Genomic DNA, 27,401 nt, shown 5'->3' on the forward strand with positions numbered 1-27,401 from the left:
TTTCCTTTTTTTTACCCATTTAACGTCTGCTTTTAATCTCATGATTGGGAAAGATCCACAATCCAAGTATATCCGTGGATTTATAGTAATAATGACGAATCAAATATTCAATTAATTACTGGTTAGAAATTAGTATTATTGGAATATACAATCATAATCAGTATATATATCAATAATGATGTGCAATTTAGCCATTATCAATTCTAGATCTTGGAGTAATCTTTGCTTTTTTTTTTTGTTCTCTTGCATTTGCAGACATGACAACCATGATACTATCACAAAAATACATACATTGGAATATAAAACACATTCCATAGGTTGCAAATAGACTTTTGAATAAATAACTATTATATATATATATATGTTATACATGTATATAACTAAGATGGGAATATTTATAAATAATTTCCAGAATCATTAAACCTATTCCATTCTTGCTTTTTCTCTTAATAATTTAACTTCATCATCACTTTTTTGACTTCCCTTTTCAATAATTAGATTTCTTAACAATTTATTCTCCATTTCTAAATTGTTTAATTGACCTTCTAAACTAACAATCAAATCTTCAAGATTCTTAATCTTAGTTTCCATTTGTTTTTCCTTCAATTTCTTTTTAAATCTAAATCTAGCACTAGCAGCAGTATTTCTTCTCTTTTTATCCAAATCTGCTGCTGATCCATTGGTTTGAGAAATAGTCAGTGATGAAGAAGAAGGAATAGGATCTAATAAACTAGTAGTACTACTCAGATTTGAAGATGTCAGAAGTCTATGAGTAGATGAATACGGACGAGTAGGTAATTCAGTAGGAGATACTGATACTGGAGTAGTAATAGTTGTATTTGTCATTGGAGGAGTTTGATTTGGTATTGAATTACCTAAACTTGCTTGATGTTGTGCAACCAATGCACTTAATAAATCAATTTGATTCTGTGATAATCCAGCATTAACTAATGATGATTTTGCTCCTGGAGGTACAGGAAATTTAGGTAAATCTGTTAAATTCATAAATGTAGATGTAGTCGAAGATAATTGTGGATCTATACTATTAAAATCATGTGTATCTTGTTTTATTATTCCACTACTAAAAAGATTATTTTGATTAATGAAATTTTGGTTCTGAGGTTGGCTAGATTGACGTGGAAATTGCTGTAGACTACGTTCTCGTTGGTGATGACGTGGTTGCTGTTGTGGTTGTATGTGTTGATTAAAATCATGAAAATTCCAATTTCTATCATTCTCAGTAGTATTGTTGTTGTTACTGTTACTATTATTATTATTATCACTATTATCACTACTACTTCCTTCATTTTGACCATTGTGATTACGTTTCTTCTCTTCATCTGGAAAAATAAATGAATCATCTGCAAAAGCAGCCAAATCTAAACTTAGTTGTCCATCGATATCCAAATTAGGAGTGGCATTAGATGAATCAGTAGATGCTCCATTTATATAATTATCAATATAAACCAATTGTTCTAATAAAGCAGCCGATGTTGCTTCTTCGTTCGTATTTGTTGTCATTGTAAATTTATATAAGTATCTGAATTAATCATAGAATATATCGTCTAGTTAATGAGCCAGATATAACAAGAAAGAAGTTTTTTTTTCTGGTATTAAAATTGAATATATCTGATTAGATGAAATAATACCATTATTTATACCTTCTGCAATTTTAAGGTTTTTGTTCCCTGGAGTAAACTGATACCAGGATAGTGCATTTCTTCTGGGGGTAAAATGGAATACTAAAAGGCAAACAAATAAAGAAAACTAGGTTCTCAATCGATAATGCGATCACACGTGACTTTTAGTAAAACAAAGTATGCAACAATAATGATTTTGTAACACACAAACACGACTTGCAAAAAATAAAAACGAGTCTCATAATTACAAGTCAATGGTTAAATCAAGAAATTATTTAAGTTTGTTACTAAATCAAAAAGAATAATAATTAATTGGTTTTATTAAGTTGACGAGTTAAAGTAAAAGTATTTTTTTATATATATAGCTTAAAACATGGACTTGAAATAATATTTAATGAACCTTAAACAATTGGTCAAGTCTTACGAACCAAGCAAGCAAGCAAGCAACAGAAAAATATAATTTGATTTCTATCAAAGTAAAAAACTATGGCTTTCTTTTTTTCATTAATTAAGTTTATCGCAGCCATAGTTTTTTTTTTGTGTAGACACGTGATTAGTAGACACAAGATTAAATGTAAATGCTTTCCGACTTTCTTACCTGACTATCCGAAACTCTTCGGAACGGTGTCTAGTTTTCTCTTCAAATTCGGTTCTTGATTTATTGATAATATCACAAGAGTGTTTGACAAACAAAAATCACCCCTTTATCTGTCATAAACAAACACGTTATTGGTTTGAATAAGCCAATTAGGTACCAAATTAATGATGGTGTGATTTAACATAATTGTTATGTAATTATTGTAGAATATCTAGGTCAGTAATGATCGCCGTTCAAATAATAAATCAATTAACATTCGTGGTCGACTATTTCCTTTTCGATAAGCCAAGAAAATCTTCATCCAGTATATGGACAAATAAAATTATCAATCTTTTTGTTTTGACTTTACACCCAATATAAAGTTTTCGACATTTTCTTTGTAGTTGATCCTGAAGTGGAGTGAACAAATTTTTGGTCAAAAAGTATGGTTGAATTGGGTTATTTAACGGCTATAACAAACTTTAATATTACGGAAAGAAAGAACCAAAATGAGGTCAATATTGAATACTAATTGCTCTTCTTATGATGAAACTCCTTTAAGTAAAAAGATTTCCCAATGAACAACGATCCATAACCATTTTATTATTGCTATTACTTAGTTTTATTCAGTTTAGAATACGCAATGATGAGTTGCATGGATTGTTCTATATGTCACTCAATATTTGGTAGACACACGAAACGTGCTTCAAAGAAAGAACGTCCAAATCATTGAACCGTAATTGGTCCTGTAAACTATATTTACCAATGTATCAAAAGTTTATTCTTCGTATCCCAGTTTCAGTATTAAACAACTACGGTTAATTACTTGGTTATTGTCACAACTCAAGAATAATACAGTTTATCCCTCTCAATAAGACAATATATCAAGAATTATTGATCACCTGCTACTTTATTCTACTTTGCTTTATCTTTTTAATACCGTTGAAATACTTCAAATGAGATATATTACTTCCAATGGCTAGACCACGTGCAATTGGTAGAAACATTCTATATTTGTTGAATCACGTGATTCTATTTTTAGTCCATTCACACGACGTACCAGGGGAGAAAGTCACAAACTTTTTTTTTTGTTACAATTCAACTTTGAGATTGAAACGAATCACCTATTGTCGCCAATTTGGTTCTTTTCTCTCTCCCCCTTAGAAACAATTACTATTATTTACCACATTTTGCAACACCATCATATATATATATATACATAAATCATGTCAGACGAACATCCTAGAGGAATCTTGAGAAATAGACCTGAAGAGTATCATGAAGAAACAGAACTTTCAGACAAGTTAGATCGTAATGAAGTTATCAAAAATACTCGATTAAATGCTCAATTGGCATCAGGTAATAGTACAGCTGGTGATGAAATAAGAGCCAAGATTGCTGCTAAAAAGAAAGAACAAAATATCAATACCGATACTCCCGAACATTTGAAATGGGATGAAATAAATTTATACAAGAATGAACAAGAAAAAAGTGCAACCATGAAAATTGATGAACCAAAAACTCCATATGAAGGTGGATTCAATCCAGAAGGTGAATATTATAGAGATGATAATGAAGAAGATATTAATGACATTCCTGCGTTTGAATTAGGTGAAGGTGAATTTGATAAACTTCCACATGATGTCCTGGGATCTCTTCATGGGGGACTGGTGATTAAAGATGAAAACCAACCTGATGATGCTGAAGAAGAACAGGAGGAGGAGGAGGAAGAAGATAAAGAATCTGAACCACAATTATCTTTTGAAGAAAAGAGAAAGAGACATTATCATTTGAAAGCTTTGCCTTTGAAAACCCATGATACTTACGTAGATTAAAATATATTTATATAATTGTCAATATTAGTTTGCATTTTTTTATCATTCTCATAATTACTTCTCCAAGGTTACATTTGTATTTAAAAATATCTCCTGAAAAAACTGTAAAATAACAAATCCGCGATTATTGTATGGACAACGAACTGGAGGCAAAATTTCTACCGCGGAGTTGTCTTATTGTTCTTTACATTGAGAACCGAGTTGAATAATTCTTTTTTTTTTTCTTCTGTTACGAAATCAATTTTAAATCTTTAAGATCTTTTACAACCAATTGATACCAATGAGAATATACTTGTTTTCATTCTTGATCCCATTTGTATTTTCTTTAGAATATCAACTATTCGACACATCCCAACTTTCACCATCCTCATTTTTTGAACAATTCGATTATGAAACTTTAAAATCATCTCCTTGGGAGCTTTCAAAATCAAAGAAATTTGATGAAGGAAGAAAAGAAATGATGGCATATGAAGGAGAATGGGAACTAAAAGATTCAGATTCTAAAGTTGCACGTGGATTAGATGGAGATAAATCATTAACTATGATGTCTAGAGCAAGACATCATGCTATCACAAGATTTTTGGATAAAGAAGTTTCAGGAACTAATGGAGTTTTCGTTGTTCAATACGAAGTTAAGTTTGAAAATTCAATTGATTGTTCAGGTTCATACATTAAGTTATTTTCTGCAGAATCCCCTGAAGATCTTTCATTTGATTCATACGAGGTGATGTTTGGTCCAGATATTTGTAGTACATCAAATTCCATAAAAATGTTACTTCATGATGGCGACGTTTCTTTGAAACATCCACCAATGGCTCGTAAAGACGAACTTTCAAATCTATACACATTGATTATCGATAACGGGAAACTTTCTATCAGAATCAATGGACAAGTAGCAAAAGCTGGAAATATCACTAATCCAAGATTTGTCAAGAATAGTTCTAAATTCACAAATATTGAACCTATTACTGCCATTGGGTTTGAGTTATGGCTGATGGATGCCGGCATTCTGTTTAATAATATCTACGTGGGAAATAGTATTGAAGAAGCTGAATTGATTGGTAACTCTACCTGGAAACCAAAATATGAATTGGAAGTTGTTCAAAAAAGAGAATATAGAAACAATTTAAAAATTAAACACCCACCTGCTCCTCCTCCAAAAAGTTTTGATGATCTCATAGAAGAGGAAAAGATTGATTTCCTTAGTTATTGGTATTTGATCTTCCCATTAATTTTCATTGCTATTTTCTTTGCTTCTAGATAGAAGGTGTAAAAAAAATATATATATTGATGGACTTTTTGTTTTTAATACATAAATTGTACACTATTCATCATCTTCTTCGTCTAATTGAAGGGCTCTGAATCTATTATCATCTTTGATTTCAAGTGTTATATCTGTAATTTCTTCTTCTTCCTCTTCTTCTTCCATGATATCTTCATCATCGTCATCATCTTTAGATGTTGGTTTTTTAGCATCTGTACTATTAATGGTGATCCCCTGATTGATCTTATCCCATCCTGATTTACGAGCATTTTGAACATACTTGGCTCTAGCTATACTTTTTTCAATTTTAGCTTCCAACACCCCACTTAATCTACCTGATCTTTCAAGTTTATGTTTCAATGCTGATGTTTTCTTTTTATTAGTTTTCTTTATTCTATTTTTTTCTAATTTCTTATTTAATAGATTTTCATTTTTAATAGTTGTTCTAATAATTGATTTCTTAACCCCACTGTTTTCTCTTGGAAGCGATTCTAATGATTTAACTTCAGCACTAGATTCTGCATCTATTAATCCTCTTCTTGCTGCTCTACTATGTTTAGATATTTTCTTAGCCATTATTGAATGATGTAGATTATATTTTGATTGCAAAAAAAACAAACAAAAACAAATTTCACTATAGAAAAGATTCGTACATCTCATCTCTTGTATTTTTCTTTTACACAATATTCTTGTCACTATTTTTCTTCTGTTCCTGTACATTAAAAAAATATTCTTTAATCACTGATTACGTAATAACAGCACGTTAAAAAGCGCATTCAATTGGTTTCCCAGTTAGGTAGGGAAAAATTTGCGTGATCACGATACATATAATTTTCCCTGCTTTTCTCCCAATACCTTTTTTTTTTTTTTTTGCTAAATAAAAAGAATTACACCTCAAAGACAAACACCACAATTGATCAACTTAATAACTTCTTTTTATTCAATAATATCAACATCGTCATTATGAATATTAAACAAAATTTACCTTCGAATTCTTCAATTAATAATAGTTTACAACGAAATATAACTAAAACTCAGAAACAAGATTATTCACATCATCTCAACACAGGTATAAAATGGTATCTATGACTTCGTAATTCCTCCAAATGTGATTTCTAAAGTTAAACAAAATTGCTTGATTGTTGAAATTGATCAATTTAAATTATATGGAATCCTTGATTTAAAAAAAGAAATTACTTTGATTTTTGATAGAAATTTATTAGATTATTTAAAAATTGCCAAAAATCATCTTTTAATTGATTTTATCGATTTGTTAATTGATGAATTTGATATTAATGAAATGTTATGTCTTATTGAAAGACAAGAAAATATGGAAATAATTCAACGTTTAAATCAGTTGTTTCCTTGTTCATTGGTTCATATCGATAAATACGTTGACGAATATAACTGGGTCGGGTTAATGTGTAAGATTTAAATATTAGTTTTTGTTTTTTTTTTTTACTATATTATATATACGTATGCATATCTATTGTTCGGGTAATGGACGTTTCCCATTCTCGTTTAATTCAGTTTTGGATCTTCTTACAGCATTGATATATTCATTACATGCTTGTTCAAGACATGATTTCATCGGCTGAAGACAATATCCCAACTCTTTAAGAACTTTATCTTGTAACTTTTCATTACTACGAATTATTTCCATACTTTTGAATTGCTCTGTAGCTTTATTTTCCAACTCGGTTAATCCAGTTTGACAGTTTCTTAAACTTGTAAATATTTTTTTAAGTTGACCTGGATTGTTCCCATGCAAAAAAATCTTCCAAAAATGTGACAAAAATTCAACAATGGTGATATTGTATGTGATAATTTCTTGAATCAATGCATTTGGAACAATATTATTACCAGTTGAATCTGTCTCTTTATTGATCAATTTAAAAGTTCTAAAATTTTGTTTGATCAACATGGCAATTTCCATTGATGTCCTTTCAATTTCTTCGCTTCTAGATGTATAAGTATCAGTCAATTTGATCTGACCTTGAAACAATTGGGAACGCAAATAATCATTGATTTCTTCTTTAGATACATTCTTATCACCATTTTCACCATTGTCAAGGTTAACTCCTTTCGCAACATCTGGGTTAATGTTTAATCTGATATACTGCAAGTTCTCAATTTCATTCAAATCATGCAAATCCAACTCATCTTGATATTCGTTGACTTCACTTGCTGATAACCCATCAACTGAATCTTCTGGTTTAGCATTATTTTCCATTGAACTCATACTCATCATTTTAGTAGACAATTTATTCATATTTCTCATCAATATAGCCATTTCATTTTCATTACCAAAAGTTGGTTTTTTCTGTTTATCAAACAAATTCAGAGCTGCTTCATCACATCTCATGGTAATATCCGGACGATTTCCTAATTTTTGTGAATTATCTTGTTCATTACCAAGCAAATCGAGGAACTTGCTGATATTTGGTTCTGGTACCACCATTTCTTCAAATTTAGGTGGTTCAATAAAACCACTTTTTCTTCCCTTCTTCAGCGAGTTTGCTGGTTTATTATCCACATTATCTTCCTTTTGTGGTGCTGTTGATGCTTTCTCTTGATAGTTTTGATCAATGTACAAATACTTATCTAAAATAACATCACCCCTACTGTTATTAATACTAATCTTATCACCTCTCAATCTTCGGAAAAGTTTGGAATTGAAAAATCTAGACCAGAACTCCCCTTCACTAAACTTATTTGGCACTAAATCATCAAAAGCTTTCTTGATAATTGGATAAATCAAAAAAATTTCATTAATCGTATCACGAGTAACATTCACGTTAACTTGATTATCAGATGTAGCAACTGGTTTGATAGTACTCAAGACATTATAAGGACCTTTATTCTGAGAAATAGTCAATGCAAATGTACGCAATTGGTTCAATCTCGATGACCAAAAAATCTGAGGAGACAACTTGAACTGCATTACAGATTTGGTGAAAATATCACGTAATTGACGATCCTCCAATAGTAGTTTTTGCTGTAGTTCAAAATTTTTTAACAAGTTTGCATCAGATAATGACTGTGATGTATGAAATGATAATGAAGATGAAGATGAGCTTGGAATCGCAGATGATGGTACTGGTGTTGCAGTTGATTCTTTATTTACAGATGGTTGTGGAGTGGGTGTTGGTGTACTTGTCCCTTCAACTCTTGTTCTTGATCTTGCCACAATAGTTTGTAATGAGTCTTTGATGTTGTTCATTGTAGGTCTATTTGTAAAAGTCAATTTGAAAGCTTTCTCTACTTCTTCTGTACCTCCATCTTCTGGTTTGACTTTATATGCCACTTTCAAGATCATTTTAGGAGAAGTCTCTTTAGTACTTTGTAAAGCTGATATACTATTCAATGGTATCGAAATCGATCTGTCTTTTTCTTGCTCATCAATTGGTTTCCATTCCAACATCAGGGGAGCAAGATCTTCCCTGATAAACACCATTCCCCCGACTTTCTCAACGGAACATGCTCCTCGTACGATATCCATTGTGATCTAATATTAGTTCTATGTTGTATACAATAAAAAGGAATGATTGATTATTGGTGATCGATTTTCCACTAACTTTATCTCATAAAAATGAGAAACTGAAGTTCGAAAAAAAGAAGAAAGAAGAAAGGAATCCTCCAACGAAGCGAGTGGACTTTGAAAAAAAAAAAAAACGTAGGAAAAATCACATAGAAAAAAAAAGACCAAACGAAGTGATCCTTTTTTTGTTTTTACAATCAGACCATAAACTAACCTATTCAAAGCACCTGCAAGTCATTATGCTTTCTAAACAAATAGCCAGAATTGCTCCAAGACTTACTGCTTTGGAATCCTTGGGATTAAGACGATTATTAAGTACAACTCCAGTTATTTACCAAAAAAATATTTCTATTCCACATCCAAATGTAACTTCCGCAGACTATAAACCACCAGTAACAGTTGATAGAGAGTTACCAGACCCATTTGCTAAGAAAAAGACTAATCGTCGTTATTTTGTTGTTTATGCAATTGGTATGACTGTTGCATGTGCCATTATTTTCAACTATGAAAAAACTCAATCACCAATTATCACATCTACTTTGTACTTTTTGAGACGTTCTCAAGAATCAATTGATCTTTTGGGTAAAGATATCGATTTCAGTAGTAGTTGGCCATGGATTTCTGGACAATTAAATACTGTTCAAGGTAAAATAGATATTAAGTTCAATGTCAAAGGTAGTCTTGGAACTGGTGTTGTTAAGTTGAGAGCTACAAGAGAATCCAAATTGCATCCATTTGATATTCACATGTTTTCTTTGGAAGTCGATGGTAAAGATGGAAGTAAGAAGGTTGTAGATTTAACTAAAGATCCTAATGTTGATTTTGATATTTAATGAAGAATCTAGATAATCATGTAAATAGTAACTTTATATTTCTAATAATTAAACGAACTTGTCGAACTAAGTTCTGTACGAATATTGATCCTCTACCGCGGCGGGAAACAGGTCAACAGAAAGCAAAGGGAAAGAAAAAATGCAAGCAAAAAAAAAAAAAAAAAAATTTCTTCATGAACTTTCACCAAAGCTATAAGTTTTACTGTACTACAACTAATACTAGTATTAAAAAAAAGCATTCTAAGTGGTAATAATGGGAAGATTAGATAATTCACAATTCTTAAAGGAACTTACAAAGTTGGTTGAAAATAACAATGGTAAATCATCAATATACTTAACTCAAAAGAGATTAACTTCTGATCCTCAAGAAAATGATCTTCCAGATAATGTGATACCTCCAACGGATGAAACCAAATCAAATAATGAAAGTACATATCCATTGCTAGTCAGAGTATCCATGAATTCATCAAATAACAAAAAAGAAAAACAAAATAAAGTTAAAATATCCACAGTTGTTGAAAATAATCAATTGGAACAATTTTGGGTAGATTACGTACAAGTATTAAAGAATGGGTTTATTGGATTGAAGAAGAAAGACAAGAAGAAAAGTAAAAAGGGTAAAGTAAGCAAGCCATAGGTTTATACTATTATATACACATAAATAGTAGATTTTTGAGTACTAAATCTGTTATATATTATTTGTAAGAGCACTGCTCAGTTGCACTATTGATTTCTGTTTGTTAGTCTACTTTTGAAATACAACTCTTCTCTCATTTGACCCAATTCCCTTTCATACTTTTTGATCTTTTTAATGAATTTTTCTTCAATCAAATTAGGTGTGCATTTGATATTGCCTTGTAATTTAGCAACCAATGAAATTTTGGGTGATGTCTTTGTGGGTCCCTGAGGGGTCATTTTGGTAGTTCTTGTTAAGCAAAGTAGACCAAGGAAGGGATATTTTGTAACATTAAGTGAATTTCCTACTTGGAAAGCTTCCAGATTTCTCACATCGCCACCCCATATTATTATATTACTATTCAGGAACAATTTTATAAACTCTTCATTTGTTATAATATTACTGAATAGTTCATCTTTTTGGGCATTGCTTATGTAAATAAATAAAAACTTTGCTCTTGTTTTGGCCAAGTACAATGCTTGTGTATAACTTGACAACACGAAAGGTGGCAATCTATCTGAGGCATCTTGTGCACTAGTCGCAGAAGAGGTAGTACCAACAGTATCATGATAAAGTTGAGGAGGTTCCAAATTTTCTTCTAATTCTCTGATAAACCTACTTGCTTTACTCACTGGGTCGATTATGTCATGTCTAGTTGTATGGTCTTTGGAATAAATGATATTTATCAACATGGACAAAACTCTAAATACAATCATCACTACTATTATCAATGGTTGAATAAGTATATAATTTAACCATGAGTTAAAACTGCGAAAGGTATTACTTATTGCTTGTGAGTTTACCAAAGGTCCTTGATTCAGATTTGTTTGTTCTTCATTTGGAAACGAACCCGGAAGATTGTTGTTTCTCTCACTATTATTTAGTGGAGGATACGGTGAATTTGAAGAAGATGGCAGTTGAAAGTAATTACGCAACCAGTTGGGAAATGTTGAAGATGACATCAGTAGACAAGTTCAATGGCAATTGTGGTGGTGTAGAGATTGATTTGGGTGTACCGTCGTAGTGGAGTTTTTTTTTTTTTTTTCTATTACAATTTTATGTTGATTGCGATTTCATGACGAACAACATTGTATCGAGGATTATGATTGAACATCATAAATCGACAACAACAGTTCATACAGTAGAGAAATATTATTCAAAAGATGAAAGATGCAATTGTTAATATGATCCCAATAGAAGTGATTATCACATGAGAGTAAAAATCTACAACCGCAACAAGTAACTCATTTTTGAACACTTGAATGGTGATGCTTAAATTTAGAAATAGTGCAACCATTGAATCAATTCCTTGCCTTGATGTTTTATCTGTATCCTGTTCCCATTGCCGACTCCTAATTAGGTATTTGTTTCAGCATCTAATCAAGAATCTGTAACACTGTTCTTGTCAGTATTATTTTTTCACTGTCTCTCTCGCCATGTTGTTGTTGTACTGTTAATGACCCGAGGTGAAAAAAAAAGTTTAAACTGCCAACTTTATACAGTTCCTTCTATTCACAAATATACATAAATTAACATGGATTCCCAAAAATCAAAAATTGAATACTTGATGAACATTATAAACTCAAGTTCTTCTTCTTCTTCTTCAACACAGGAAATATTTACAAACACTTCAGATATGGTTTCATCATTATCAAACACAGACTCTTCCTGGATCCCCCATAAAAGTGAAATTGCAGAGAATACAGAATATATATCGGACACTACAGAACTACAAAGGGACACTGAATTGGTAATACTAGACGAGTACTCAAATAATCCAGATTTGAATTTTAATAAAGATGCACATTTGAAGTTTATTATTAACTCATTTAGCAGAAAAATGCCCGGTGCTTATCGAGTTTTAGATGCCAATCATACTTGGATGACTTACTGGTTACTCAATTCTTACTACTTGATCAATTCTGATCCAATTGACAAAATCACAAATGATCTTATTGTTAACAAGGTTCAGGAATGTATTGTTGATGATGGTCGCGGTGGTATAGCTGGTGGCTCTAATCAGTTAGGACATGTTGCATCCACATATGCGGGGATATTGACATTGGCTTTAACTAAACAATTTGAATTGTTGGATTCAATCAGGCTTAATCTTTATGATTGGTTAATGAGTTTAAAACTCCCAAATGGTTCATTTTTAATGCATGAACAAGGAGAAAGTGACACAAGATCTACTTATTGTGTATTGATCATTGCAAATTTGTTAAACATTGCTACTGAAGAATTGCTTGAAGGCGTTGAAGATTGGATTGATATGTGTCAAACTTATGAAGGTGGGTTTAGTAATGTTCCAAATACTGAAGCACATGGTGGGTATACTTTTTGTGCAGTTGCTAGTTATTTCTTGTTACATTCTAAATTTCCCGTATCAAACCAAAAGGAAGATGATTTAGGATTTAATTTAGATTTTTTGACCAGCTGGTGTATCCAAAGACAACATGGTCTAGAAGGAGGTTTGGATGGAAGAACAAACAAACTAGTGGATGCATGTTATAGTTTCTGGGTGGGAGCGTTATTTCCACTAGTTGAACTACTCAATGAAAGTACAACTCCATTGTTCAACAGAGAGGCTCTAGAACACTATATATTAAGAATAGCCCAGGAAGACAATGGAGGGTTTAAAGATAAACCAGGTAAGAATGTTGATTTCTATCACACAAACTATTCATTAGCTGGTCTTAGTATTTTGGAACATACATACACGTTAAACAATGACACTGTAGAACCATTGGCATTTCAATTGGAAGTCAAAATAGATAAAGATGAAAATACATTCACAAACCCAGTCCATCCAGTTTTTGGTATTCCTATGAATTTTGTTCAAGAATGTAAACAGGTTTTTGCGTCCAAAAGTCTCACACGAGAGTAAATAAGTGTACTATATTAGATCTATGTAATTAAATAAGATATATTTCTATGGTTCACGTATGATTTGATCTACTTGATTTCTGTCTCGAACAACAGAATTCCAAGTTTCATTCATCAATCTCTCTGTAGAATAAGTATCATGGCTATTTTCAAGTGGTAGGTTGGGTAAAGATGTTTTCGGTGTATTTGGTAACCATGAATCCATAATTGGACCCGAATATTGTTGTTGCTCTGGCTTTGTTGCATAGTACTTGAACTCATTTCTTGGAACATTTTCAATCTCTTCATCAACATCATCATCACTATCATCTTGTACAACATCGTAGACAATTCCATTTTGACGTTTCATATTTTCAATCGTTTGTTTCAATTCCTTATTCTCAATCATTAAACTTTGGTTAAATCTTATTTGTTCAGAATTTACTTGCTCATCTTTACTTGCTAAACGCTTGTTCTCGAACCTTAAATGCTCATTTTCCGATGATAGGCTCTCCACGACACGTTTTAATTTATCACACTGTATTTGGTTTTCCTGTTTTACATTCGTGATTTCCTTTGTTAAGTGATCCCTTTCCGTAGTTAATTGTTCAATACGTAATTCATTATCACGTTGTATACTAAGAATCTTGCTTTCGTATCTTTTTGTAATCTTCTTGATCTCCTCTTGGCGACTTTTCATAATTCTAACCTCTTTTGCCTGAAAATCATCAATTATATCCTTACGTTCAATATCTTTCTCGTTTAATTGTGTAGTCAATGATTGAATAGTTATTTGTAATTGACGAATCTCCTCCTCGAGTTTAATAGTAGAAGGCATGGACTTGTTTGAAGTGGATGGTACAGTGGGGATTCTGGTATATTGTTTGTGTGTTTCAGACGTGTGTCGATTTCTGATTTCTTCCTTTGCTGGTATTGGGCTATTCTCTCTGCTATTACTTGAAGGTAGTTCATATCTATTATTATTGATAGTTTTGATTTCTTTCCCTAACATATTCCACTGCTCCTTCATGGATTTTTCTTTGATTGAATGCTTGTAAGTTTCTTCATCAAGTATAGGTCTCACCATATTGTTGTCATTCTCATCCATAACTTCTTGGTTCAGACTAATGACATTACGCAACTTTTGTCTAAAGTTCATATTATTTACCCTTTGGTTATATATCTCTGAATCTGTCATACTGAGCATTTATGTTGACTAATTTGAATACACCAAAAGGAAAAAGTCAACTCGAAAACGGTCAAACAAGTTACGAAAGAAAAATCTTTGATTTTGGGAAATTTTTCGCGTTTCAAAATAAACAACAAATCTTAATCATTAGATGTTGTGCTAAATATTCCCTTGCCTTCGTCACATTGTAGCTTGTTTCCATTTTGTTTTTTTACTACCACCATGTCTAAGAAGCATATAAGGAGACAGTCTTTGATCTCCAAGATCCAGTCATTTCCTTTTGATATTTGGCTATATATTCACGAGCTCCATGCTTCAATAGACTGGGATGACTATAATTATTTGATTGCTTTACCACTAGGTATTGTGTTGACACTGGTGTTTTTTATCATTCAGTCTATCTTGAACTACTATAATTTTATCAATCTGAGGTCAAAGAATGTATTATTTAATTCCGATTACTACCAATATGAGTATTTGAAAAATGATCTCATCAACAACAATTTTGACAGGACTAACACCAGTATTGACGAGGAAACTATGGAAACCCCATTGACAACTAGTATTCTTTGGGCCATGAACGGTGCAAACACTTTGATTTTCATAATCTGTTTAATCAATAGTATTAAATTGTTTACTTCAAAGAGAAGTTATGGGCTTTTGTATTGCAAAACCAAACCTAGATCCAAGAATGTGTTTAAATCTTCATTGGAAAATATCTCGTTTATTGTTGAGTTATTGGCATTTGTTTTGAAATTCTTCCAAAATGATGACGACGAGGAAAATGAAGGCAATACAACTTATGAAGGTGATACTACCTCTGAAGTTGTTGGAGACAACGAAGTTTGGCATTTGAATGTGTGGAATCCATCGAAGTTTGCATTATACCTATTCATAGGATTGAACCCTATAAACATATACTTGGTTTATTACTTAATGTCTGATGTTTCCCATTTATATTTGTTGTTTTTATTAGTGATTGTGTCTGGGGTTAACTATTTTTTGATTGAAAAGTTTCTCAATTTGGTTAGTGATAAACAAATCTTATATCAAGAAATGTTCCAGGAATATAACAAGAAATTTGTTCAACCAAAGATAAACGTGTTGAAAAAGGATGCTATGGTCGATGCAACCATGGGTCCATTTTATCTGTCAAGTTTAAGTGATAATAGACCATATGCCTTTAGCAAGCTGAAGGTTTTCGTGACCCATGATTTGAAAGGTAATGCCATTACAGAATATGGGGATTTAGATTCACAAATTTTACCGCAGCAACTAGAACCGGCAACTTCAGTGTGTTCTACAGCAATGAATCTGAGAATTCCTAGTAGAACAAACAGTGTATTGTATGATGATAGCCGTTCTTTGACTGGTTCACATTGGCAAAACTCTACATTCCAAAATGTTAATCCACGACACACCACCATTGTTGGTTCAACTCCAACTTCCAACTTTTTCCCAGACCAATCGAAATATTCTGGACATTCACCTACGATGACGAGTACTATATCCTACAATCGATTTGACAGAACACCAAGTCCATCACGTCGTCCGGTTACTCATAGGTATAGTGATAGCAAAGGTCCTCCAACTCTAAGTCCAACTAGACTTTCACCAGTTAGACAGCCTAACTTAGAGTATGCTGGTTACAGTTCCTCCCGTGATAATTCGCCTCCACGATTTAAATCACCATCACCAGTTCATCGAAATTTACAATTACAACATCAATCGTCTCCTTCGACCCAACCATTTTCATCAAATTTTATGAACAATGTATTTAGATCTCCTTCTCCTACTAGACGTAGACCTTCGGATTCTCCGAAGCCGAAACCTGGTTGGAGGTAGAATATATAAAAGACATTTTTGTGTGTGTGTATATAAATATCAAAGTTGAATAAATATACATATATATATTCTTATTTCTATGACGTACATTAATTGGTCTATATTTATAAATCGTGGAATCCAAAGACATACTTAGATATGGTTCCTAAAATACCCAACTTTTCATGATCTTTAGTTTCATTTGCTTTCACGGTTTTTGATTTATCACCATTTTGATCACTTTTCAAGAAAAAATGATCATCGGCAGGTTTTATATCCAATTTATTCATGTAAGAATTATTTGATGAAGTTGCTGATTCACCATTAGGTTGAGTTGAATTTCCAATATCTTGAGAATTAACAGCTTTGGATTGTTTGTTTATAATTTCATAAACTTTATCTAATGGAATATCCAAGTCTCCACCACCTATGTCATCATTAGCAAAAATTTGTTTCTTTTCTAATTTTTCAATTATACTTTTGTGATAAGGAACAACACCAATCATAGATCCATTAAACACGTTACCATTTTCTTGTAAAGCTTGTAAAGCGGAGTTTGGATTATCATATGTTAATTTAATCCAATGTTTACCACTGAAAATAGGAATGATCTTACCATTGGTGGAGTTCTGAGATGTACTCAAATTTAACAAAGTTGAATTCATATTCCTACTACCGTTATCAAAATCTTCCAAAATTTTACCAAAGCTTTCAAAGAATTTAATAATTTCAAGGGATAAACTTTCAGGATATCCAAAAACAATGATTGCCAGATTATAGTTTTTCAAATGATTAATCTTTGCAGGGTCTTTATCTTCAGCACTTTGTTCAACCTTACTTCCGTCAAGATCACTGGATCTATTAAAGATGTTGGTAAAAGCTTTTGGATCCTTATGAATAAATGAATCAAGTTTAGCATCAGAAGTTAAAATTTTAGCGGATTCAGTACCCAAATCAAACATGGATTTCTTTGGTGGAAGATCACTGTCAATGTGATCAGTAGATCCATCAAATGTTTCATCTATTTTTGTCAAATCGCCAATTGTTGTGTTATTACTGAGTTGTAAATCAAATAAACTCCCAACACTGGTATTTTTATCTAAAAGAGGACCAGTTATAGTCTTGCGGTTATTAGTTCCAAAAGATAATAAATTGAATTGATCATCTGAAATCAAAGATGGATGAAGAGCATTCGATTTTTTATTCTTTGAATTATTGTTATTGGCACCAAGATGGAAACTTGGTTTTTTCTTCGGTACTAAATGATTAGGAATGGTTCTTTTCTTTTGGTTTTGAAACCATGTAGGCTGTTGTTGTTGGTTTTGATGGTTAAGTTGTTGAGTACCGACTTGGGACTGTTGAATTGATTGTGATTGTGGCTGTAATGCTTGTTGTTGTGATGGCTGTGGTTGTTGTTGTTGTTGCTGCTGTTGTTGTGACTGGTTTACTCCAAATGGACTCACAAATGTATTGGTTTGAGCTGGCTTTGCACCAAATAATGTTGACATTGTTGTTGATGATGATTGCTTATGGAACAGATGAACTTTTCAATTGTTTGTACTTTTTTTTGTTTCTGTTGATTTTTTTTTTTTTTGTCTTTGGTTTGTTGTTTTGTTGTGATGAAGAGTTCACTCATCGAATTTGATAAATGTCGTAGGTAATGGATTATACCCTACAACCCTAATACACTCCCTCGATTAGAATCCTCATTCAGATATTACGCTACAGATGTAAGCAAGCTACCCAATTGACAGCTCTTGAAATACACTTGTGGCCTATACTCATTAGTTTGTAGTTTAAGCTAGCCAATGTCGTTACTTGTAATAATGTCGCATTTGCTTTTTTTTTTGCCTGTTTTTTAAATTCATCCATCTTAACTTCACTGAGAAAAAACTCTTCATCTCATCAATTTACCCATACCATTTACTACCATTAGTTCCAACAAGACTCTATAGATCATGGTACAGTTATCACCTGCGGAAAGGTCATATTTATATGACTCCTTGACTCAACAACCAATCATAAGACCAGATTTAAGATCAATTCATCAATATCGTCCTTTGGTTGCCAAAACTTCGTTTTTACCAGGATCAAATGGATCAGCCAGAATAAGAACAGGAGATGGAAGTGAATGTATAGTAAGTGTTAAATCTAAAGTTGTATTAATGTCACAAGAAAGTAATTTAATAGAAGTTGATGTTGATATTATTGGTCATAGAGACGATTCAAATTATGTTTCGAATTTGAAATTTCAATTAATGAATTTATTACAACAGAATTTCCCTCATGAAATACTTAAATTAACAACAAGATATGCATTCAAACTTTATATTGATTGTATTGTTATAAGTCATACTTCATATCCTTTAAGTTTATTATCTTTGACAACATATTTGGCCTTGAAAACAACGCGATTACCTTTGTTGATCAGTGATGTCAATGATGAAGAAATTGCTGAACAACCTACATTTAGTGATGATTGGGATAATGCTAAGCTTTTACAAGATTGTCTAGAAAATGGTAAAACATTCCAACCACCGATTTTCATCACCATTGGAGTCATTGGAAATAATTTGATCCTTGATCCTTCCATTGAAGAAGAGCAAGTTTTGGAAAACGGCTTAATTGTGAGTTTCTATAACAATAAGGTAATAACTCCTATTTCGAACACGAATTTTGCTGTAAATTCTAATAATTCGAACTTCAAAGGTTTAAAACAATCATTGGTGGTTAAATCTATTGCATTATGTAACAAATACTGTCCTAGTATCGTAAAAGCATTGGATAATTTGATAGAAGAAGATAATGATGAAAATGACGGTTCTATATTCTAAATAGATTCTATTAATATACTACTATTATTATAATTCAGGCTTTGTTGTGATTATTAACAATGTTGTGAGGAATATGCGTGGACGATGATTGCTGTGGCAGTTTGAATGTTCATTGATCTAACAATACCAACTTGTTTAATCTCAACACAGAAATCCAATTCTGCCAACAAGTCACCAGGAATACCTTCTCTTTCTTTACCAATTAAAATAAGAGACTTCTTTGGGAATTTCAAATCATTATTCAATTCAACAGACTTGTCAGTTTGTTCTAGACCGATTAAGGTATATCCCTCGCGTTTCTTATCCAACAAATAGTCTCTAATATTCTCCATTTTAACTTCAATCATTGGCATCCAGTGATCAGCAGTTACAGCAACAGTTTTAAAATGAGGATGCTTTTTAACTTCAATATCATGTAATGTTAATAACCCAGCACCCAAAACATCACACAAACGGCAAATACCACCCAAGTTTGGTGGTTTATCAACCAAAGATGAGACAACAATTAATTCACTTCTCTCAACTTCTGCAATACGCAGACTATCGTTATCAACTTCCATGATAGTATTCCAGGCACCACTCTTTGTTTGCAATGGTGATGATTGAACCACTGGTTCTATTGGAGTAACAATAACTTTCTTCTTAGGGGCACCAACTTGAGAATACCACATTATTGGATTAACACCTATTTTATGGTTTAATGATACAAGTTGTTCAGCGAAAAGGAATTCATCGAATTGTTCCTTTTTGATAAATTCCAAATCAGTTCTATCAGTCAATCTTAACATTACACCTCCGGAAATATTTACCAAAGTCATATCATCAACAATATTCCATAACAAATCATCACCACTTCTATATTGAGCAAAAGTTTCAGATTCCAATGCATTGATATACAAGTTTTCAACAATATCAAGAACATGAGAGTCGAGAGGTAACTTCTTTCTCTCGATTTCATCATGGATAGAAATAACCAATGATAATGCAAAATGACGAACCATTTTACGGGCTGAAGTTGAAGCTGGAATAACAGTATTTAAGAATCTTGTCAATAATGTACATTCCTTTGGAATGTCTTGTTGTTTAATCAGAAGGAAAACCATCTTCATGTATGATACAACAACTGATGGCTTCAAGTTATTGATATTCTTGACTAGTTCGTTCAATAATCTCTCAACGTACTCATCATTAGTCAATAATTTAGTGGAAATAATCCATTCAATATAAGAACGAACCATTGGACTAGGTTCAATAGCAATTCTTTCCAAGAATATGTCAAGATCAATTTCAATATTACTTGACAACGATAACACAATAGAATATAATTGCATTCTAATCCATTCTTCATAGGAGTCCGTACTTCTAAGTGGTTTAAATAGGTGGAAATCCTCTTGATTTTCAATTATATAATCATGAATATTTTGAGATAATTCTTTGGATTTGATAGAATTGAAAATAGCCAAAATTTTAACTCTGGCACTGATTTCGGCTTCACCATAAACTTCGGTGTAAATATCTGAGTTTTTATCAAAACTGATCTCTCTATCATAAATCTTTGCCAAAATAACTGGAAGTATGAAAAAATGCATCTTTGGTTGATGAACCAAATAAGCTTTAATCAAAACTTCAGGAAGCCATTCTAATTTCTCAAATTCTATAGCATTGTAAAGTTGACATTTAGTCAAGCTAGTGGCTAAGGTAGGCAAGAAACGACGTCTGGTGTCGGAACCACCGATAATGGAAAGACCAAATTGGATCATCATATTCTTACTCTCAGAATTGAAAACCACCTTTGGATGAAAAAATGTCTTGATCAATAAAACGTGTAATGACAATGCGTGTAATTTTAATTTGATTGCTGAAATGTTCAGCCATAATTCACATAAAAATTCAACAATATCATAAACACATTCTGGTTGCTCGGTCAATTCTAAATAGTCATAGAGCACACTGACCATGGATACATTTGCCTTGAGATTTGTAGTACCAGGATTTAATACTTGCAAAATTGATTTAATATCTTTAACACCAGTTCTTTCACATGAGATTTGTAACAATTTATAGTACTCTCCCCAAATTTCGTCCTTCAATTTATAAAAGAATCGAGCCGTTTTGGAAAGTTCGTGAGAATTAGCCAACATGATTTTATTAAATTCAACAACAGCAGTACTATCTTCAAAAGGAACATTTGGTGATGCTTCATAGATTTGATTTAAAAGTCTCATCTTGTAAAGACTAGCTTCCAATACGTCTTTGCTATCTGACTGAGTTTCCTCTTTAATTCTCATCCATAACTCCAGTAAAATTTCAGAAGTAACTGAGAAGTTAAACTCTGCATTAGATAAAGCTTTGATCACCTCTGTTTCTTCACTGTTAATAAGGCCCTGTAATCTATCTTCAAATTTTTTCAACTCTGCAGTTCTACAACCTGACTCCAACAATTTAGCTAAAAACAAGTCTTCACAAGTTTCCAAGAATGAACTGATATCTTTGTTGGTGAAACATATAGCCAATACTTGATGTTGGATATCGCTATCTGCTAATGCCTCTTCAAGTGACATTATATCAAGATACTCTTCAATCAAACTCTTGTTGTCTCTCAAAAGTTTGTAGCCATTATACTTGATAACTTTATTCAAATTTGCAAAGAACAAACTTCTGTCATCAAATTTAAAATGCAATAATAATCTCAAAGTAAGAGTATCGTGATACTTGGCAAAAATCTCACCTTCAGAATTTGCTTCAAATAATATAGCCAACGGAATGTCATGAACACCAAATTTCAATAATTTTCTTCCTTGCAACCCATCGAGTAATCCATGCAAGACTAAGATTCTGGAAGGACTATAACTATCTTTCAACCCGGCTAAGACTTTTAAAATTGATAAAGTAACATCTTGAACATCTTGTTCGGCCGATAATCTTTCAACAATACTTGAAATAAAATACTTCAATTGATATGCATACTCACAATCCAATTTTCCATCAATCACCTTGATGTTTAAATTGGAAGCATTCATCAAGTGTGGCAAAAATGCACGTTCAAAAATAGGTAAACCATGTTTGATTAAATACAAGTTATCGTGTGGAATAGACAACAAAAGTTTTAATGTGAATCTTCTTACTGATTCAAGGGAAGCATTAAGACCAGTTGACAATAAACACCAACCCCATGAAGGAGGAATCAATGCCTTTGGTGAAATCAATCCTGTCATATCATTTTTACCAGCTTCTGCTTGATTCAAAGAAGTATCAATACCAAGAATTTCGTATAATGTCATAAATCTTGACCATTCCTTTAAATACTTTTCTCTTTGGGTGATGTCCCATGATACATAATTATTCTTGAAATTGGTGTTGATTGATTCCAAGGAACATTGTAAGATTGATAAGCAGAATTTACGATACTCGTGAGAATCACTTATTAACCCATCTTGTAAAAGTAACCAGTATTCGTCGTCATGAATTAATTCTTGGAATATTTTACTATCAGTTAAATTTGTATTCACGTATCTCAACCATAAAATAAATGCGTGACTTTTATGAAAATCTTGATTAGTTTTCAGTAAAGTAAATATGATCTTCCAAATTAATTGTTCATCAATATCCTTAGCAATGGAACTCATTCTCCAACGTAATAATTTTGAAGTTAAATTAGCAATATCTCTATCGTCAATTCCTAAAAATGCCAACAATACATAATCAATTTCTGAATTTTCAACAAAATTTTCTTGAAACAATGCTTCTAAGTATTTGAAAATCAAAATCAAGTCTTCATTTGTTACTGAAGTCTCCTTCAGATCATTTGTAGTCGATAATGGAATGGCTTTGGTTAATTCTGGATGAAAGTAATAAACTTGATTTTTGATATACACTTTCATCAAGCATACCATATACTCGACTAATTCTTTTCTTAATTCAGGGATTTTAGTTAAAAATTTCAAAATGATTTCAAAATCTTCTTCATCTAATAATTTAGTTTGGCAAAATTGTAAGATATTTTGATATAAATCGAGATGCTCATCAAGATTAAATCCATCTAAAAGTTCAATTAAAACTTCCACATTGTCTTGAGTATCCTTTAACTCTGAACACAACTGTTCTATGAGTTCTGTTCTTTTATCTACTCCCAAATACTTGGCTATTAACAATGCAGAACTCATTGATCTTGAATAGTAGACAACACTTGATGTTTTATGGTTGTGAAATGAATGAAAAAAAAAAAAAAAAATCAGATTACAAAACTGAAAAAAAAAAAAATTTGGCAAGGCATCCTGAGCTTGATTGCACGACCAATGAAAATTGGTAGCTCGTGCTAAGATAATCAAGTTCACGGGTATTATTCGTAAGAGAAACATCTGAACTGTGTATCAGTATAATTAACGACTTCAAATAGTGGTATTTTATAAGTTAATTTAGTTTGTAATATATTCGCATTAAATTTGCAGAATTTCTTGAATAATTTTTGAATTTGTCAATGGAGTATTTCTTTCAATTACTATCCCCACAAAAATTGTCAAATATATTAAGACATTTATCTTGCTCAATCTTCCACACCTGTTTATTAGTTGTTTTAAGTATAGAGAGGGAACTCGTCTTCCGCAAATGAACTGCCCAAGCGAAATCGGAGAAAAGAAATTCAGAAAAAACGGCCTCGCTATGATTTTCTGGATTAGTCTATGCATGATAATGTAATTATTGAATTGCCTTTTTTTGTTTGGACGAAAACGGAAATTTAGCCGCCAAACTAATGCGAGTGAGTCAAAATTATTTGTCTTAATTCCTTTTTATTAATTAATGAGTCCAATCATGAATCACCAAAAGTTTCAAACACGCCAACAATTTTCCATTTCACTTCCATTTGGTTGTTTTTATTCTTTTATTTTACACTTGAAACCAACGTTCCTAATCATTGACTGTAACTAACTATTCCTTTTCCCGTTGAGTAAATTCATTTTTTTTATATCTTTTGCTGTTTTAATGAGTACAAATACAACCGAGTTTTTGAATAATATTTTCATTTCAGATAACAAGCCAGATGTTCAAGCTATAGGATTTACCATTTTATTTGTTGTGATTTCTAGTTACTTGGTTTATACTAAGTTAGTTGCTAAATCATCTACCAATCAAAAAGGAAAGCAACAATCAAAGCAATCAAAATTATATGATAAATCTAAAGAATACCAACCATTAAACCCAACCCCATTGACTGATTTCAAATGGGATGCTGAACCACCATTAAAATCATATCCATTCAAAAATGCCGAATATAAATTAACTATGGGAATTCGTACTTTAGATCCACAAGATTGGTTATTAGTTGAACCAACTTATAAATCTAGAATTGAAGCTAAACAAAAAATCATCACTAATAGTCATCCTGATTATCCGGCTGATAAAGATACTAGGTCATCTACTTTGTTTGTTACCCCAGAAGCTACCCCAGCCATCATTGAATTTTATGAAATTGTTATGAAATATTTATGTGATAAATATCCTACTTGTTTCAAGAGAGATGGTGACACTATTCACAATTTAATTACTGACAAAACCTATCCAGTTACTGGAACTGACCCTGTTAAATTACAAGAATATTTAGTGGGTAATATTGAAGAAGATTTTATCATCTTATTGAAAGATCCAACTAGAGAAGATGAAGAAAATGGTACTGAATATTTCTTTAAAGGGGGGATTTTTGCATTTGCTGCAGGTTTTAATCCAAGAGATCGTTTCAATAAACCATTATCATTTGTTCATGGTCCTATTCCAGGTTATGAACAAAAATTGAAATTATCAATGAACAGATTTTTCAATAGATTATTACCTGGCCAATTTGTCACTAGACTGAATTATTCAATGCAAACACATAATAAATTTTATGTCGATGATGCCAATAAAGGCCATAATTTACCTGAAGGTTTCGTTCAAGAACCATTGAAATATGAAGATTTGGATTTTGAAAACCAAGTTCATTACAGAAGCGAAAGACAAGTTTTGACTAAGTTACCTAAGTCTGGTGCTATGGTATTTACAATCAGAACATACCTTTTACCATTAGCAGAAGTTAAAAAAGAAGGTAGAGAAGTTTGTGACAGATTAATTGGTGCCATCAATGGTTTTCCTAAAGATATTTCACAATATAAACGTGCTGATGAATGGGGTCCTGCAGTTATTCAATATTTATCAGAATAAAGTCGCAAAATGTATATTCACATACACATACAGACGCACATAGATATATGTGGATCTGTCACATTCTTAAAATTTCTTCTCGTACTTCTTCCCAAATGTCTATATTTTTCTTAGCCCAACCAATCAAGAACCTATTGTATTGCAATAATATACCATAGATCATTTTCAATTGTCTTGTTTGGAATGCCTGTATATTCTTGTTTACTTCATCCGTAATAAATGATAAATCCGCCAACATTATACCTTGGCATTTTTCTAATACTTTTATTTTTGCTTGAAGATGTATTATCTTTTGTTTTCTTGTTTGCTCTGGGTTTTGATCAATAATTTCACTTACATATTGTGTTATTTTCTTGAAACTTGGGAATTTGAACTTCGAAGACGATACTGAAGAAGAAGAAGAAGATGGCGGTTGCGGTTGCGGTTGTGGAGTAGGAGGATTCTGAGAAGTTGTTGCTGTTGTTGTCTGCTGCTGTCCTTGGTTCTGTAAACTGTATTTGCTATTTTTAGGTCTTCCTTGAGAATGAATAGCATTCTCAATTCGGCTAGATTCTTCTTCAATCTTTAGCAACTCTTCCAAGGATTTCTTCTTTTCATTCACTTCATCATCTAGCATTGTCTTTTGTTTTACTTTCTTTGCTTGATACTTAGCCACATAATGCAATATACTGGTATATTGTACAACTTCTCCTAGTGGTTCTGAGAATTTTGTTTCTAATTCTCCAATTAACGAATTAATAGTAATATAAGAACGATCAAAAACCTGGCCAATCTTATCAAATATGATATTAAGTTCATTATCATTGTTCTTTTTTGTATCAGAGGTGGTTGTTTCAGAAAGGATCAATGAAAACGAATTGAATGTACTTCCCAATTTAGTATAATCATTTGATAATCCAATATAATTGGCCATAATTCGTTTGTTTATATCATCCAATTCTGATGTATTTGCAATATATTGGTTCTCGGAGTTACTACTATCCGGTTTGTTACCATTATTGCCATTGTTGTTTAATAACTTGTTGGTCTTCTTTGTTAATTTCTTTTTGTTATCTTTGAAGAAAGATATTGTATTTTTGTTTGAAGGATTGGGTAAATTGATATATATAGGGTCTGTTTTCAACCCATTTTCAGGATTCAGCAAATATATAGACTTGGGTAATTGGCTCTGAATGAGTTTTATTTCGTCACTCCAGTTGGCATTAGGATCCAAAAATTTTGCAAAAAACTCCATGTTCCTGATTTGCTTTATTTCAAGACAATTGTTCAAAAAATTTGTCAACAATCTCTTTCTATGCTCAATCAATTTGTTCTTGTTCAAATGAGTTGAATTGATGTATGAGTATGTTTGACGATTATTGGAGTTTGTCCCTATTGACGATGCTGATGATGGAGTTGCACCGACTGAGGCTGAAGATGCTTCACTATTACTTCCAACTAATCCATTCAAAACTGAAAAGTCGAAATAATTCTTGGGAGGAATTGGTGGAATAATTATTAGTGGGAATACTTTTGTTAATACATCTCTTAAACTTTCAAAATCACTATATCTTCTTCGAGTCAATATATCATCATTCAAGTTATCCAAATTAACCAATTTTATAGTGTAAACAACGTATTTTTTCAGCAGATTTGCCATTCCTTCATTCGAGTTACCAGCCTCGGTGATTTGAATTTTGATTTTTGTACCAGGTTTTAATAACTTGGTCACTCGACTCTCAAAATTCATATTAACAGCATTGAAAACCTCCCCAGCTGGATTAGATTTTTGATTACTATTTGAATGAGTATTTTCATTGTTCAGTGCTGAATTGTATAATAATAAGTCATCATCATCATCATCGTCGTCTTCTTCGTTGGCTTGGGTTGGAGGATGTTGTTCACTGTTTGTCCCCAATTTCCCCTTGAAAGCTTTACTAGATATTAAGCTTGCCAAGCCTTGACTATGATGTGAGAATGGATTGTTGTCTTCATCATCATCGACGAATGTAGGATGTTGACTAGGTTCCAGGGTTTCTGGTTCACTATGATTGGATTGCCGCTCCACGTTATCGTTGGAGAGTGATAACAAATTAGGAGTATCAATTGTTGAGCTGTCCTGGTTAACAGGCTTTGACGACATACGGGAAAG

General features: G+C 32.1%; 16 protein-coding genes across 16 annotated transcripts; 8 read left to right on the forward strand and 8 right to left on the reverse strand. All coding sequences in view use genetic code 12, as the record gives it.

The window, feature by feature from the left end:
- Positions 1–423: 423 nt before the first annotated feature.
- On the reverse strand, positions 424–1,521 carry MET4 (Met4p; the record flags this gene model as incomplete). Its single annotated transcript, XM_002545477.1, has 1 exon — positions 424–1,521. One exon carries the CDS (start codon positions 1,519–1,521, stop codon positions 424–426), a length of 1,098 nt encoding a protein of 365 aa, XP_002545523.1.
- Positions 1,522–3,443: 1,922 nt separating this feature from the next.
- CTRG_00305 (uncharacterized protein) lies at positions 3,444–4,052 on the forward strand (the record flags this gene model as incomplete). The annotated part of the gene is made up of 1 exon (XM_002545478.1): positions 3,444–4,052. One exon carries the CDS (start codon positions 3,444–3,446, stop codon positions 4,050–4,052), a length of 609 nt encoding a protein of 202 aa, XP_002545524.1.
- A 280-nt stretch (positions 4,053–4,332) lies between these two features.
- On the forward strand, positions 4,333–5,316 carry CTRG_00306 (calnexin; the record flags this gene model as incomplete). Its single annotated transcript, XM_002545479.1, has 1 exon — positions 4,333–5,316. The coding sequence occupies one exon, from the start codon at positions 4,333–4,335 to the stop codon at positions 5,314–5,316; it is 984 nt and encodes a 327-aa protein (XP_002545525.1).
- Positions 5,317–5,376: 60 nt separating this feature from the next.
- On the reverse strand, positions 5,377–6,036 carry ECM1 (Ecm1p; the record flags this gene model as incomplete). The annotated part of the gene is made up of 1 exon (XM_002545480.1): positions 5,377–6,036. The coding sequence occupies one exon, from the start codon at positions 6,034–6,036 to the stop codon at positions 5,377–5,379; it is 660 nt and encodes a 219-aa protein (XP_002545526.1).
- A 766-nt stretch (positions 6,037–6,802) lies between these two features.
- On the reverse strand, positions 6,803–8,818 carry CTRG_00308 (TFIIH/NER complex subunit; the record flags this gene model as incomplete). The annotated part of the gene is made up of 1 exon (XM_002545481.1): positions 6,803–8,818. The coding sequence occupies one exon, from the start codon at positions 8,816–8,818 to the stop codon at positions 6,803–6,805; it is 2,016 nt and encodes a 671-aa protein (XP_002545527.1).
- A 278-nt stretch (positions 8,819–9,096) lies between these two features.
- Positions 9,097–9,690, forward strand: CTRG_00309 (uncharacterized protein; the record flags this gene model as incomplete). Its single annotated transcript, XM_002545482.1, has 1 exon — positions 9,097–9,690. One exon carries the CDS (start codon positions 9,097–9,099, stop codon positions 9,688–9,690), a length of 594 nt encoding a protein of 197 aa, XP_002545528.1.
- Positions 9,691–9,943: 253 nt separating this feature from the next.
- On the forward strand, positions 9,944–10,327 carry CTRG_00310 (RNA-binding signal recognition particle subunit; the record flags this gene model as incomplete). The annotated part of the gene is made up of 1 exon (XM_002545483.1): positions 9,944–10,327. One exon carries the CDS (start codon positions 9,944–9,946, stop codon positions 10,325–10,327), a length of 384 nt encoding a protein of 127 aa, XP_002545529.1.
- An 86-nt stretch (positions 10,328–10,413) lies between these two features.
- CTRG_00311 (uncharacterized protein) lies at positions 10,414–11,328 on the reverse strand (the record flags this gene model as incomplete). Its single annotated transcript, XM_002545484.1, has 1 exon — positions 10,414–11,328. One exon carries the CDS (start codon positions 11,326–11,328, stop codon positions 10,414–10,416), a length of 915 nt encoding a protein of 304 aa, XP_002545530.1.
- A 572-nt stretch (positions 11,329–11,900) lies between these two features.
- Positions 11,901–13,253, forward strand: RAM1 (protein farnesyltransferase; the record flags this gene model as incomplete). Its single annotated transcript, XM_002545485.1, has 1 exon — positions 11,901–13,253. One exon carries the CDS (start codon positions 11,901–11,903, stop codon positions 13,251–13,253), a length of 1,353 nt encoding a protein of 450 aa, XP_002545531.1.
- A 45-nt stretch (positions 13,254–13,298) lies between these two features.
- CTRG_00313 (uncharacterized protein) lies at positions 13,299–14,438 on the reverse strand (the record flags this gene model as incomplete). The annotated part of the gene is made up of 1 exon (XM_002545486.1): positions 13,299–14,438. One exon carries the CDS (start codon positions 14,436–14,438, stop codon positions 13,299–13,301), a length of 1,140 nt encoding a protein of 379 aa, XP_002545532.1.
- Positions 14,439–14,642: 204 nt separating this feature from the next.
- Positions 14,643–16,265, forward strand: CTRG_00314 (uncharacterized protein; the record flags this gene model as incomplete). The annotated part of the gene is made up of 1 exon (XM_002545487.1): positions 14,643–16,265. The coding sequence occupies one exon, from the start codon at positions 14,643–14,645 to the stop codon at positions 16,263–16,265; it is 1,623 nt and encodes a 540-aa protein (XP_002545533.1).
- A 104-nt stretch (positions 16,266–16,369) lies between these two features.
- Positions 16,370–17,752, reverse strand: CTRG_00315 (FG-nucleoporin; the record flags this gene model as incomplete). The annotated part of the gene is made up of 1 exon (XM_002545488.1): positions 16,370–17,752. One exon carries the CDS (start codon positions 17,750–17,752, stop codon positions 16,370–16,372), a length of 1,383 nt encoding a protein of 460 aa, XP_002545534.1.
- A 450-nt stretch (positions 17,753–18,202) lies between these two features.
- RRP42 (exosome non-catalytic core subunit) lies at positions 18,203–19,078 on the forward strand (the record flags this gene model as incomplete). The annotated part of the gene is made up of 1 exon (XM_002545489.1): positions 18,203–19,078. The coding sequence occupies one exon, from the start codon at positions 18,203–18,205 to the stop codon at positions 19,076–19,078; it is 876 nt and encodes a 291-aa protein (XP_002545535.1).
- Positions 19,079–19,131: 53 nt separating this feature from the next.
- Positions 19,132–23,436, reverse strand: CTRG_00317 (tRNA (guanosine(18)-2'-O)-methyltransferase; the record flags this gene model as incomplete). Its single annotated transcript, XM_002545490.1, has 1 exon — positions 19,132–23,436. One exon carries the CDS (start codon positions 23,434–23,436, stop codon positions 19,132–19,134), a length of 4,305 nt encoding a protein of 1,434 aa, XP_002545536.1.
- Positions 23,437–24,058: 622 nt separating this feature from the next.
- Positions 24,059–25,270, forward strand: HRQ2 (Hrq2p; the record flags this gene model as incomplete). Its single annotated transcript, XM_002545491.1, has 1 exon — positions 24,059–25,270. One exon carries the CDS (start codon positions 24,059–24,061, stop codon positions 25,268–25,270), a length of 1,212 nt encoding a protein of 403 aa, XP_002545537.1.
- A 58-nt stretch (positions 25,271–25,328) lies between these two features.
- CTRG_00319 (uncharacterized protein) lies at positions 25,329–27,392 on the reverse strand (the record flags this gene model as incomplete). Its single annotated transcript, XM_002545492.1, has 1 exon — positions 25,329–27,392. One exon carries the CDS (start codon positions 27,390–27,392, stop codon positions 25,329–25,331), a length of 2,064 nt encoding a protein of 687 aa, XP_002545538.1.
- Between the last annotated feature and the right edge of the window lie 9 nt (positions 27,393–27,401).

The sequence above is a fragment of the Candida tropicalis genome (assembly GCF_000006335.3).
Source record: "Candida tropicalis MYA-3404 genomic scaffold supercont3.1, whole genome shotgun sequence".
Taxonomy (NCBI): Eukaryota; Fungi; Ascomycota; class Pichiomycetes; order Serinales; family Debaryomycetaceae; genus Candida; species Candida tropicalis.